The sequence below is a fragment of the Peromyscus eremicus genome, chromosome 1 (genome assembly GCF_949786415.1).
Source record: "Peromyscus eremicus chromosome 1, PerEre_H2_v1, whole genome shotgun sequence".
NCBI lineage: Eukaryota > Metazoa > Chordata > Mammalia > Rodentia > Cricetidae > Peromyscus > Peromyscus eremicus.
The window spans coordinates 162628990-162643449 of NC_081416.1; the positions used below are offsets into that span (position 1 = coordinate 162628990).

At 48.2% G+C, this 14460-nt stretch overlaps 1 protein-coding gene across 1 annotated transcript; it reads left to right on the plus strand.

Moving 5' to 3' along the window:
• The first annotated feature begins 5370 nt into the window (after positions 1 to 5370).
• On the plus strand, positions 5371 to 11177 carry Klk6 (kallikrein related peptidase 6). Its single transcript, XM_059253418.1, has 5 exons — positions 5371 to 5425; positions 5907 to 6063; positions 7785 to 8032; positions 8465 to 8601; positions 11019 to 11177. Exons 1-5 carry the CDS (start codon positions 5371 to 5373, stop codon positions 11175 to 11177), a joined length of 756 nt encoding a protein of 251 aa, XP_059109401.1.
• Positions 11178 to 14460: the final 3283 nt, after the last annotated feature.

Here is a 14460-nt window from a genome sequence, read left to right on the forward strand (position 1 = left end):
CCTCTCTCTCTGGATCTCTCCCTCTTCTCTTTCTTTTTCTCCTCCCTCTTTCTCCTCCCCCCGGGAAGTAGAAGCTCTAACACTGAGCTGCAACCCCAGCCCACTGTCTGCCCTTTCTATCCTGCTGTCTTTCTTCCCCATCTGTGTTCCTTCAGCCTTTAAGTGAGAGGCCAAGCTCCCACCTCTTGGCATCATCATAAAGATTAAATAATTTAATATGTAAACAGTGCTGGAACAGCATCAGACACAGTACAAAGCACCAATGAGAGTTAGTTCTCAGTCTTATTACTTCTCATGTTTTTCCTGTTTACTCTCATAAAATTTCCTTTAAAAATTTTTATTGAAGATTTTAGCTGAGTAAGTTGATTTAGATACAAACATTCAGACACTTAAACATGCATGGTCTGATCAGAGGTAAGGATGGGAAGATAATAAAAGTCAGTGATAGTGGATAGGAGGGCTTCATTCTCTCTTTAAAGATTTTCTAGTCCCACCAGTAATATGGGAATAGAGAGGAGGCAATGGGACAGGAATGGGCATGAGTAGGCCACAAGAGACTCAAATCCTATGTGTCCCCTCCTTTCCCATCATGGATGATTTCTCCTGGGCCCACTCACCTTGTATTACAGTAAGGAATTGTATTATCATCTTTGGGGAATTGCAGAGAGATGGGCTGAATCACTGTTGTATTGGAACATGTCTGTGTTGGAATACTACTATGTTGAAAGACTTCATTTTGGAACAATGTTAGAACATACTGTGTTGGAATATATCATGTTAGAATATAACATGTTGGGGTAGGTCATATTGGAATCCTCCGTGTTGGAATGCTGCCATTTTGGCTTATGTTATATTGGAATACCACAATGTTGGAAGTTGAGTGTCAATGCAGTCTCTGCCACTTCCTGTGTGCTTGTACCTGAGCAATGAACTTCCCTACCTTGTGCCTCAGTTTTTCTATCTACAACAGGAGTGGATGAAGTCATGGTAGTCATGGGTCAACATTTCCTGAATTCCCTGTGGATGCAGCAGTGAGTCAGCACAGTCCATGCTCATGGAGCTCCAGATCCGGTGGAGGAGATGGACACTGATGCAAATGGCTCCGGTCCAGGGTAACACCTGGAAAGAGACACCTGTGGAAGCCCACACAAGAGAATGACTAACCCAACCGTGACAGGTGTCATTGGGTGGTGTTCAGTGGAAACTTGTTCTAAGAGGCAATGCTCCAGCCAAGACCAAAGGGAGAAGAGGTGGTCGACAGCAAAAAGTGGGGAGAGCATGAAACGAAGAGGAAGAAACTCAGGAGAAGAGACTCCGAGACCACGGGGTATGGAGCAACTCAGGACACTTGATACGATCTCCAAAGCTGAAGCACAGAATGATGGGCAGGGCTGGCCCAAGCAGTGAGTAGCCAGGGCGATCATGGGCCTTCAAGGCTGGAAAGGAATGAGTTCCCACTCAGTTGAGTTATAAATGTAAAAGGCTGAGCAGATTCCAAGCACTCGGTATGCCAAGACATGAAGCAAATGGGTCCTTTGATAACTTCCATGTTCTAAATTCACGTACCTTTAACGTCTTGAGTTACATAAAGGAACTGAATAAATTCCTGATTTTGTTTTGTTTCACTTTACCATACTGGGGCTTGAACCCAGGGCCTAATACCTGCTAGGTCAATACTGAATTGAGGAGCTGTGATGCCAACTTCCTTTTTCCTTTTCATTTTAAGATGGGGGTTTCAGCCGGGCGTTGGTGGCGCACGCCTTTAATCCCAGCACTCGGGAGGCAGAGCCAGGTGGATCTCTGTGAGTTCGAGGCCAACCTGGACTACCAAGTGAGTTCCAGGAAAGGCGCAAAGCTACACAGAGAAACCCTGTCTCAAAAAAAAAAAAAAAAAAAAAAAAAAAAAAAAAAAAAAAAAAAAAAAAAAAGATGGGGGTTTCATTCTGTGGCCTAGACTGGGCTTGAACTTGCAATAGTCTTGTCTTAGCCTCCCAACTAGCTGGGATGACAGGCCTATGCCACCAAACTCAACCAATTGCTGTATCTTTTTATCTGTTCTCTTCCTTTATTTCTTAAATTTATTTTCAAGGAACACAGGAAAATTGCATATTCTTATGGTATTTTAATTAATGTACACATACAATGTGGAATGGTTAAGCAAAACTACTTAACATAGCCATTACTTCATATCTTGGCAACAAGAACATATAACACCACTTGATAATGCTGAGGAATGGAACTGAGGAACTTGCCCATGCTAGGCATGCTCTCAATCTCTGAGTCATACTCCAGACTATCGCTGGGGGATTCTAGGTAAATGTTCTACCCCTGAGCTACACCTCCAGCCCCTCACTGGGGAATTCTAGACAGGTAATATACCACTGAGCTACACACACAACCCATCACTGTAGGATCCTAGGCAGGGGCTCCAACAATAAGCCACACCCTTGGTCCCTCATTGAGGGATTCTCAGCAGATGTTCTACCTCTGAGCCACATCTCCAGCCCCTTGCTAGAGAATTCCAGGAAGGGACTCTACAATTGAGCCATGCCCCTATCCCCTAGTTGCTGAAGATCCTCCAGTCTCAGACTTTGTCCCAAGAGGCATGACAAGTTGGGGCAGACTTGTAAGAAGCAAGGCCAGAGTTAGTCCAAGTAAAGTGCAGGGACACCCCTCTGGAAGTCAAGTGAGTGACCCAGAGAACGGAGAGTGCTCAGATGGGTGAAGAACCAGTCTGCACTGGGGCCAGAACACGGGAACAGAGAGAAGTGGGTCCCACAGAAGCGAGGCAAGGGGACACGGCTGGATGGCCAGTGGGTTGTATGAGGGGAACTGCCTCTGTGTCTGGGGAAATAGTGGGACACAAGAAGAAATGCTAAGTTCAGAAGAGACCTGGTGTGAAGTGCCAACTGAGTTTTCTTAACCAGGGTGATGGGAACTGACTAATACACGGAGATAGGAGAAGGTCACGTGAGGTGCCATGCCCAGCAAATGCTGAGGGGCACATTATTCATGCTTGCTGCTGCTATTGCCTGTTGGTTTGCTAGTATGTCCCCATTTTCCCTCTTTATCCCCACACCCTTCCCCGCGTCCCTCCACCCTCCACCTTCCATAAGTCCCTCCCTCGCAGCCCACACTGACCACTGCCTGCTCTTCCCACACACGCCTGCATCCTCTCTTCTTCCCCGACTCTTGCTTCTCAGACCCAAGTTCAAAGACACCTCCCTGTAATTCTCCCAGTTCGTGACATAGCTTCCCAGTGCTCTTGCTTATCTCCCTTAGTATTGCTCCCCAGTTATTGCATGCCAGGTTCTCTCTACCTGTGTGTCTCTCTGTATGTGCAAAACCTAACCAGTGAGTCTACACACCCTCCTGCACCTCACTGGCTCCCTCCCCCCACACCATGCCATCCCTTCTTATACCCCAGGAACATCACCGCATACCAAGTGCACACACATTTCCCCAAATAGTACAAGGAAAGAGCCAGCAGAGAAACAGAAGATATGTAGAGTCCAGGGGCCTAGGAGAGAGACAAACAGAGACAGAGAAAGTCTGAGACACAAAAGAAAAAGAAGAATAAGAAAAAACAACAGAGCAAAGGCTTGCGAGATGCAAATACATTTGAGATGGAGGGAGACAGACATAGGCAGACACAGAGAGGAATGGAGCCAGAGAACCAAAGGTAGGGCAGTCTTGGAGGAGAGGGTCCAGAGCTCTGAAATATTCAGATCAAGGACCCAGCCAGATTGTTAGTCACACTGGGACAAAGGGAAGTCATTGAGATAGCCTGCCGCCCATCTTCCTGGAACCGAGGTTGAGAAAGGGCGCTGCTGGGAGCATGGTACCAGGTTTCTGGGGACAGACAATGCCTGATTGTTGGAAGTCTCTTTCCCCACACTGCTCATCCTGCTTCCCAGCCCGGGTTAGGGGCGGGGGACAGCTTAGTGAAACAACGAAACACCGTTTCTCAACAGCTGGCTGGCAGCTCCCACTCTCCCGGGGATGTGGAGGTCTTCAGCACCCACAGACGGACTTACGGGTAGATGAGTCAGCCTGACCCCACTGAACCTGGGCAGCTGGTTCCAGTGCTTCAGAGATACGAGCCCAGGAGGAGATCCTGCAGGCTCCCTCGCGGGTATAGGCGGGGTGCTTGTGGAGGCTGGGGCACCACTGACTAACCTGGGAGCTGGCACTCAGCACTCAGTCTGATCACATCCCAAATCCTACAAATCCAAAACTAAGAACGAGCTCCCATCTCACTCCACCACAGTCCCAAAGATTTCGGCCTCAACACTCCTTTTTTGGATCAGGGGTTCATCCTCATCCCTCCTCCTCAGACCCAAGAGTCCAGGACCAACACTCCTCCCTCAGACTTGTCTAGGCCCTAGCCCTCTTCCCTCAAACCCAGGAGTGTAGCTCCAGCCCTCTCTCAGACTCAGGGGTCCAAGCCCCAGCCTCCTCCCTCAGACCCATGAGAACAGACTCGGCTCCTCCCTCAGGATCCGAAGATGCAGGGTCACTAGGGACCAGAGCTAGGTACTGCCTTTTCTGTAGCGATCTGGTCAGGGGTCACCAGGAGCAGAGCCGTGGGGCAGAAGGAATGTATGTGGGAGGCTTGGGTGAAGAAAAGGGTGTGTCTGGCTTCCTCCTGGCTAAGAGACTTGAAGAGAGAGGGGTTAAAAGGAAGCTGAGAGAGCCTGAGGACAGAGCCTGCCTCTTTCTGGAAGGCTGTAGAACCAGGCAGGCTTCTAGGAGACGGTCTGTTCTTGGGACCCTGCACCCAGGTGTCTCCCTCCCTGTGCAACTTGGATCCTAAGGCAACCTCCGCCACTCTGTCCTCCCCCTTCTCTCGTGGAGCACCCTGCCTTGCTGACTGTTTCTGCCTCTGGCTTCCTGTGATTCCTCTGGCGTCATTTTCCCCACCTAAGTGCTGGCAGGTACACTGCTGGCCACCAACGGTAAGACACATGCGCCACAACACCTGGAGGTGTGGGGTGAGCGAAGTGTAAGGACGGAGTCAAGTAGGAAAAGAAAGTCCCACAGAGAGGAAGAGTGTCAGTGACCCCTTGGGACTAACCTCTGTTAGTAGGAAGGGGGACCAGAGTCTAGGGAGTCAGGAAGGTTGGCTGTGTTTCTTCCCCAAAGCAACTGGAACCATGGACATGGTCTGCTCTCACGGAACCCTCAGATTCAAGGTGTGGGTTGGGAGATGAGAAACCAGGAGGTGAGAAGGGGGCAGAGATCAAACAAGGGCAGGAGCACAGGACAGGACAGTGAGGATGGAGAGGGCAAAGAAGGAGCAGGGTGGGGTCCTGGACAGAGGCTGGGACTTGACTAACAGAACCGCTGGCTTCCCTACTCAAGGCGACCATGAAGATGCTGATTGTGAAGACACTGGCCCTGTGCTTGGTTCTTGCTAAGTCAGGTGATGAAGGGAATATAGAGGGGGGGTTGATAGATGGATGGGCATTGGTGGCAGATGCTAGTTTAGGATGGGACTAGGTGGCTTTGAAATGAGGAAGGTCCTGACAGGGTTGGCTAAGAACAAGTCTGGAGGTGCATTTGAGGATAAAGGATAAGTATGGCTTCGCGGATGGAGATATCTAGGCACGGTGGCAAACTCCTTTCACACCTTTAGTCCCAGCACTCGGGAGGCAGAGGCAGGTGGATCTCTGAGCTGGAGTCCAGCCTAGTTTACAGAATGAGTTCCAGGACAGCCAGGGGTACACAGGGGAACCCTGTCTGGAAAAACCAAACAATAACAAAACAAAACAAAAGAACAGAGGAGATGGAGTGGAGGAGGGGGAGGTAGGATTGGAGGTGAGAACGGGATTAGGGACCGAGAGGGTTGCAGTTCATCTCAGAAGGCTCTCTGAGTTCTCTCATTCAGATATTCCCTCTCTCAGCCTGGACCGAGGAGCAGGATAAGGTAGTACACGGTGGTCCCTGCTTGAAGAATTCTCACCCTTTCCAAGCTGCCCTCTACACCTCGGGTCACTTGCTGTGTGGTGGAGTCCTCATCCATCCACAGTGGGTGCTCACAGCTGCCCACTGCAAAAAAACGTGAGTGTCTCTTTCTTTGAGAAATGTATGTAAGGGGATCCAGAGGGTGCAATGCAGACTTCAGGAGAGAGACAGATCTGAGCACTCGCCATCCTACAAGCAGCTTTGTTCAGCCAGGTATCCATAGCTTCCAGGACCCTGGGGGATACCAAGATTTTCAGATACTCAAGCCCTTTACAAAAGAAATAGTGCAGCATTTGTGTGTAGTCCATGAATATCCTTGCATGAGCTCCAAGTTTTATCTCTACAGGGGCTGGTAATGCAGGAGCTGGTGGAGTGATTGCGCTGGGTTCTATACCCAGCATCTCCCAAACTGGGCATGGTAGTGCATCACCGTAGTGTTAGCATTTGAGAGAGAAGGCAGGAGAGTTGGAAGCACAAGCTAATCCTCAGCTACTCAGGGAGCTTGAGGCCAGCTTGGGCTATAAGAGATGCCCTCCAAAAAACAAAAATGGGTGCTGCATCGATAGCTTGATAGTTCACTTGCTTCCCAGTCATTAGGACTGAACTTCGGATCCAAACACCCATGTCACAAGCCAGGCAGCCTGCGAATCAAATGCCTGTAACTCCAACTCAGATGGATCCAAAGCCCTCTTCTGGCCTCTGCATATGCACGCCAATCAGAACACACACACACACACACACACACACACACACACACACACACACATACACACACACACACAAATCAAATGAAATCTTTTTTAAAAATAGGGTTGGAGAGATGACTCAGTGGGTTAAAAGCACATAATGTCTTGTAGAGGATCTGAGTTCAGTCCCAGCACCCATATGGCAGCTTACAACTGCCTCTAACTCCAGTGCCCCGAGATCCAACATCTTACCTTCTCTGGACTTCATGGGCACCTGCACTCAAATGCACATACCCCATCTACCCACACATATATTTAAATTAAAAAAATAAATCTTAAAAAATAAATTCATGGGCTGGAGAGCTGGCTCAGCCACTAAAAGCTAGGATCATAACCAAAAAATAAATTCATAAATAAAATTATGCTTAGATTACATGTAGTGCCCATGGCAGTAAATAGTTGTTAAACTGTTTTGTTTGAGAAACAATAACAAGGAAAAAAATCTGTATATGTTTAATACATGCAGATTTTCATTTTCTTTACTTAAGGCTAGTTTTGTGGGTGTACGCACATGACAGTGCACCTCTGGAGGCCGCAGGACAACTTTGTGGAGTCAGGTCCTCTCCTTCCGCTTTTGTGCAGGTTCTGGCGGTTGCACGCACGTCATCGGGCTTGTGCAGCGATCGCTTGACCTGCTGAGCCCTCTCACCAGCTCCTTCCTCAACAGTGTGCTGTTCGTTTGTTTGTTTTTGAGTCAGGGTCTCTCTATGTATTCCTGGTTGGCCTGGAATTCACTGTATAGATGAGGCTGGCCTCAAACTCACAGAAATCCTCCAGCATCTGGCTCCAGAGTGCTGGGATTAAAGGTGTACATCACTTGCTCGGCTGCTCCCCCAGTATTTTTTGATCTGTGATCAGTTGAATCTGTACATGTAGAACCTGCAGCTATGGGAGTTGACTGTCAAGTAGTACCATAGGAAAATTTTAAAGACAAAATTCTAGAAGAATAAACTTGTCTTTGACTGAGCTGGGGAAGACCGAGAGAGGAGGGAGAAGAAGGGCAGATGATCTCTCTGGGAGCCTCAAGCGAAGTCCAGGCCTGTAGATGATTCCTAGCTGCCTTCTTTCCAGGAATCTGGAGGTGCACTTGGGGAAACACAACCTACGGCAAACAGAGAATTACCAAAGGCAGATCTCTGTGGATCGGACAATTATCCACCCCCGCTACAACCCTGACACCCATGACAACGACATCATGATGGTGCATCTGAAAAATGCAGTCAAATTCTCTCAAAACATACAGCCACTGCCCTTGAAGGAAGACTGCTCTGAGAAGAATCCCAGCTGTCGGATCCTGGGCTGGGGCAAGATGGAAAATGGTCAGTGAGGGGAGATGGTTGGGAGTGGCTGAAGAGACCAAAAGGAGGGGGTCTAATGATGGAGGTGGGATGGTAGATGGAGGGCCATGAGAAGATGCTGATGAGAGGACCAGTAGGCTAGTTTGTTCATGGGTAAAAGATGGATGGAGAGAGGAGAAAGTTGAGGAGTTAGACCAAATGTGGATGAATAAATAGCATAGAGAAGATGGCCATAAAAATGAAGGGCCAATGAGAAGAGAAATGAGAACTCATGGAGAAGTAATGATTAGTCAGGAAGCCAGGCCAATAACCATGGGGAAAGGGAAAAATCGGAAGTCAGTGACAAAGAAGACGGGTTCTAAGCATGAGAGAGAAACAGGAAATGGGGGGGAGGGTGGTGGTGGTGAAGACCTGAGAGGAAAGGCTCACATAGGCCCATCTCCCTCCTCCTAGGTGACTTCCCAGACACCATTCAGTGTGCTGATGTCCAACTGGTGTCCCGGGAGGAGTGTGAGCGTGCCTACCCTGGTAAGATCACCCGAAGCATGGTGTGCGCAGGTGACAAGACAGACGGGAACGACACCTGCCAGGTGAGAACGGGGGCAGAGACCTGAAGTCACCCACAGACGGGAAGACAGAGGCAGTGAGAAAGTCAGCGGGGAGAGCACTGGAGGAGAAGTCAGGAAGAGACTCCGTCTCACACAAGCAGAGACAGACAAGAAACAAGCCAGGCCAGGCGGTGGCAGCACACACCTTTAATCCCGGCACTTGGGAGGCAGAGCCAGGCGGATCTCTGTGAGTTCGAGGCCAGCCTGGGCTACAGAGTGAGTTTCAGGAAAGGAGCCAAAGCTACACAGAGAAACCCTGTCTCGAAGAGAAAGGAAGGAAGGAAGGAAAGAAGGAAGAAGCAAGCCAGCTTGGGGCTGAGAGGATGGTTCAGTCAGTAAAACACATGCCATGCAGGTATGAAGACCTGAGCTGAAGGGCACAATGGCATGTGCTTGTATCCCAGTACTGGGGGACAGAGGTAAGCAGATCCCTGGGGTTCACTGGCCAGCTAGTGCAGCCTATTTGGTGAGCTGGGTCCAGTGAGTGACTCTGTCTCAAAAAACCACAGTAGATGATTCCTGAGGAAGGATCCCTGCTGGCCTCCACATGCACACGAACACACCTGCATGCACATACACTCTCACGTGTTCACCTACACAAACACACACAAGGCACCAAGCAGAAACAGGAAGTTCAGAAGCAAGGACAGAGAGGGAGACACCAAGAGCCAGACACTACAATGGCTAGCCAAATATGGGTGAACCTAGTGAGCCTGAAAATTTAAGAAACAGTTTCAGTGAATGGCCACCTTGGGTGAAGTTTTGAACAACTGGAGAGACTCAAGAGCCAAACAAATGCTAGCCATCCTTCCTCAGAGCTGCAGCATTGAAGCCCACTTGGACATGGCTGAGCTCCAGATGAGGGGGCATCCCAGCTGCAAAGAGAGGGGCTCTATGTTCATCCCTCAAAACCTGTAACCAGGCTGCTCTGGAACCCACTCACAAGCCTTGGCCCGTCTCCAGACTCACAGAAATCCTTCTGCATCAGCCCCTGAGGGTACTGGGATGACAGGCATGTACCTCCACACCCATCTAGTCTCCAATACCTTACCAGGAGCTTCCCTGACTGTTACCCTTCCAGACTCCTTTTTATGCCAGAATGATTCTAGACCATGGAGAGCTGAAATCAACCTACTAAGAAAGCAAGGGTCAGGGGTGAGGAGGCCGAGAAAGTGAGACAATGATTTGGGAACAAAGAAAGAACAGGTAGACATGGCTGGCCTGAGAACAGAGGACAGAGAACGTTCGTTTTTTGTTTTTGTTTTTTTGTTGTTTTTTGTTGTTGTTTTTGTCTCCCCCCTGGAGTCTCTGCCTTCCCCACCTCTCCCAACGGTCTTAGCATTTTTATCTTTCCCTCTCTATCTCCCTCTCCACCACCGATACCCTTTACTTTTATGGACCTTGGTGTCTCTCTCTCTATCCTGTGATCTCTTTCTGCAGTGATGAGAACAAACATCTACTCACCCAAGACAGGGAACTAACAACCGCCCAAAGAATGGCACTCAAGTCCAGTTTGGTGAACCGATGAGTTTTACTGAGGTTACTTACAGGAGCAGAAATGACTCACTCCAGCCTGGATGACAGCTACCAAGTGTGGCGCACCCTGCATAGCCTGCGGGCAGCTCAGCAGGTTGGAGAGCATCTCTCTCCAGCAGCTGAGGCCGTCAGAGCCCCTTCTAGGCAGCTCATAGCAACTGAGTGACTCTAATAGTCCTTACTGCTTGTACATGCTTGGAGAAGGAGGGGCCTTACTGCTTGTACATGCTTGGAGAAGGAGGGGCCTTACTGCTTGTACATGCTTGGAGAAGGAGGGGCCTTACTGCTTGTACATGCTTGGAGAAGGAGGGGCCTTACTGCTTGTACATGCTTGGAGAAGGAGGGGCCCAGTGCATCTGGTCAGTTTTAGGGGCTTGCTGAAGCCTTTGAGTTGCTTGTTTTTTGAATTTTAAGGATCTTTGCTGTAGGATGGAGTGTTCAACCCTCCTTAGAACATACTGGGTCTTAACAACCTTCCCTCCAGGATGAATGGCTTATCTGAACATCCTCTCTCCCACCTATACCTTTATGAAACTTGGTGTCCTTGAGCACCTCATCTATCTCTGATTTTACTGGGAATTGAATCCAGGTTCTTATGCATGCTCAGCAAGTGCTTTATTGGTGAGCTATACCCTTATCCCTCTTTCACTTTGAGACAGAGTCTTCCTACATAGCACAACCTAGCCTTAAATTTGCAATCCTCCTGCCTCAGCATCTTGAGTAGTTGAGATAGCAGGCATGTACCACCACACCAGTCTTTCCTTCCATCTCGGAGTATCTCTAACTCTCCCATTCTGTCCCCTCCCATTCTGCCTCTCTCTCCTCCTTCTGTGTGAGTTTCTGATTTTCTCTCTTCCACATAGGGTGATTCTGGAGGTCCCCTGGTATGTGGAGATCATCTCCGAGGCCTCGTGTCATGGGGTAACATGCCCTGTGGATCAAAGAAGAAGCCGGGAGTTTACACTGATGTCTGCATCCATATCAGATGGATCCAAAACGTCATCAAAAACAAGTGGCTCTGACATGAGATATCCATTTCCTGACCTATGAAACCCCCTCCCCCTAGCTGCCTACAGATTCTCTCTCCTTGAGACCCTACCCTACTCTCAAAGTCTTCAGATGCCCAGATCTGACACTGATGCTTAATAAATGTAGTGACACAGAGAATAGATCATTGCTAAATATACTCTGCTCGATCCTTGCTTCCCAGGGAGGGTACAGGCTACAGGTCCTACCTCACGGTGTGGTTAGCAGAAGGAATCCGAGTGTGGCCACGTACTGTCTGGGCACCCTTGGGATGTGCTTTCCTTTAGAGTGTGAATGTTCTCATCAGTACAATTGGGATATTATGGGGCTGGAGAAGCGCTCAGTGGATAACAGCACTTACTTCAAGGACAAGGATAAGTGTTCATTCACGTCTACCAGTAAAATGCACACAAGGGCGCTTGGCTTTATTCCATTTCTGCTCCTTGGAAGCCTAGCTTTGCCCACTGCTTTACAAGCCAATTGGACATCCACCCTGGACTCCTCTGCCTTGTTCTAGCCTCTCAGAGATAATCCCCCTCAAACTCTTTCTGTAGTGTTATAGTATAGGTGAAAAAACTATGGGCCACCACACCAAAATTAGAGTCTTTTATTTTGAATCAGAGCTCAAGAGTGGGCTAGCGCCTCAGAATGACTCTTGGTGCCAAAGCTCAAGGGTACAGTGTTTTTGTTGTTGTTTGGTTTGATTGTATTTGTTTGTTGTTTAGTTTGTTTGAGACAGGGTTTCTCTGTGGAACCCGGGCTAACCTGGAACTTGCCAAGTAAATTAGGCTGGCTTCAAACTCAGAGATCCACCTACCTCTGCCTCCCAGGTGTTGGGATTAAAGGTGCACGCCACCACTGCTCAGTGTGAAGGACTGAACACAATTACATCTATATTAGATGAGGGTCAGAGTAACCATGCAACGTATTTTTGGCTGAACACAGTAGTAATTTCAGAAACAATACGACAATTAATTTTGATTTATACCTTTTTTTGGTTATTTTTGTTTATGTTTAGTTTGTATAAATATTAACTATTTTAGTGAATACATCTGGACCATAGTCAGGGTCATGGAAATTCCAAATGTAATGCCAAGATGGACATGGTTGTTGGTGGAGGAGGAAGACAGAGGACAGAGAAGAGTCTAAGCAGACATGGATGGAGTCAGGACGAGATGGCATTTGTTACCTTAGTCACTTCAGTAACAGCAAAAATAAGGAGGTGAAGCCGGGTGTGGTGGTACACACCCTTAATCCCAGCACTCAGGAGGCGGAGGCAGGTGGATCTCTGTGAGTTCGAGGCCAGCCTGGTCTACAGAGTGAGTTACGGGAAAACCAGACAAACAAACGAGAAAGGAGGTGAGAGGACTGTGAGATTATTGTAGGGCAAGAGTCACGGGAGGAAAGTATCCTAAGGGACCTCAGGTACCAGCATCTGAGATGAGAACTTTCTCCAGAAGGTCATAGGAAGACAGGGAGAATTTGAGAGCAGCCACATGCAGGGAGCCAAAGGGAAGAGGTCATAGCTATGAGGTGTGGGAGGCGTTTTGGTAATGGCGCAGGAAGAGAAGGGGTGGAACTGGAACTGGGAGACTTAAAGAAAGGTGTCTGGGTGTGGAGGCTGGGCGGGTAGCATGAGTGGTAAGGGTGCAAAGCCTAGGTGCAAGAGCTTCTGGGGACCACACCAGACAATGGAAGCTGGGATTTTAGGCAGGAGAAAAGGTGACATGACTGGAGACATCGGGCAACAGAAGATGATGTGACCAGGGCCCAGATATCCTATTACAGCAACCCTGGAATATTACAACACAGCTGAAGCACAAGAAAAAGACCTTAAAGCCAACTTTATGAAGATGATAGAGGTTCTTAAAGAGGAAATGAATAAATCCCTTAAAGAAAGCCAAGAAAAAGACAAACAGTTGAAGGAAACAATAAATGAATAAAACTGTTCAAGACCTGAAAGTGAAAATAGAAGCAATAAATAAAATACAAATTGAGGAAATTCTGTGAAGCATTAATCTAATTAATCTTTATAAAACATCAGGAGTCAAATACTGGGGTAAGAACCCGAAAGATCAGAAACTGGACATGGCTCTGAGAGAACAGGGTCAGAGCTGAGAGGTAGAACCTTAAAAAGGTTTCATAGTTTTTGAGACAAGACTGGCCTTGAACTCTTTATTCGGCCAAGGATGACCTTGAACTTCTGACCCCCCTGCCTCCACCTACTGAGTGCTTAGATTACAAAAATGCACCACTATGCTCAGTTTTATGTGTGGTGTTGAATTCTGTCTTAGTTAGGGTTTTAATTGCTGTGAAGAGACACCATGACCACAGCAACTCATATAAAGGAAAATATTTAATTGGGGCTGGCTTACAGTTTCAAAGGTTTAGTCCCTTATCATCATGTCAAGAAGCATGGCAGCATGCAGGCAGACATGGTGCTGGAGAAGGAGCTGAGTGTTCTACATCCTGATCTACAGGCAACAGGAAGTGAACTGGCTGAGAACTCAAAGCCCGCCCCCACAGTAACACACTTCCTCCAACAAGGCCACACCATCTAGTAGTGTCACTCCCTGTGGGCCAAGCATTGAAACACACAAGTCTATGGAAATGATACCTAATCAAACCACCACACTGGGGAATGAAACTGGGGCTTTGTACATGTTGGCAAAGTCCTCAGCTAGAGCTTCAACCTAAGAACCAAAGAAATCTTAATATTATAGACAATTCACAACGGGAAAAGCAGCTGACATTTTGAGTGAATGGGAGGATAAAACGATGACAACCAGGCAATCTCAAACAGTACTCTATAAACATCAGGAACTTCCTCACCATGACCCAGCTGCTGACTCAGGTGGAGACCCACTGCTCACCAGAGGCCACACCAGCAACCAGAAGTCCAGATAGGCTGCCCACCCATTGCCCCCCTCCAATTCCATTAGTGCCCCCCACCCTATACACAATCCCTCTACCCCTCCTCAATGCCATGTCCTAGCCTCCAACTTGGGCAGAGACCCCTTGATCCATCAGAAGTGACATCAGCTACCAGAAGTCCATTCCTCAACTTGGATGGAGACCCCCTGCTCAATCATAGGCCACATCAGCCAGAAAACCAGAGAGGAAACAGAAACCAAGGAACAAAACACCCATCCAACAACTCAGAAATTGTCACCTAGACCTATAATCACCCCAAACTCAGATGCCTAGATGCCAGTGCAAGAATACAATCAACTTCCAAGGCAATGTCACCAGCAGGGCCCAGATATCCTACTACAGCAA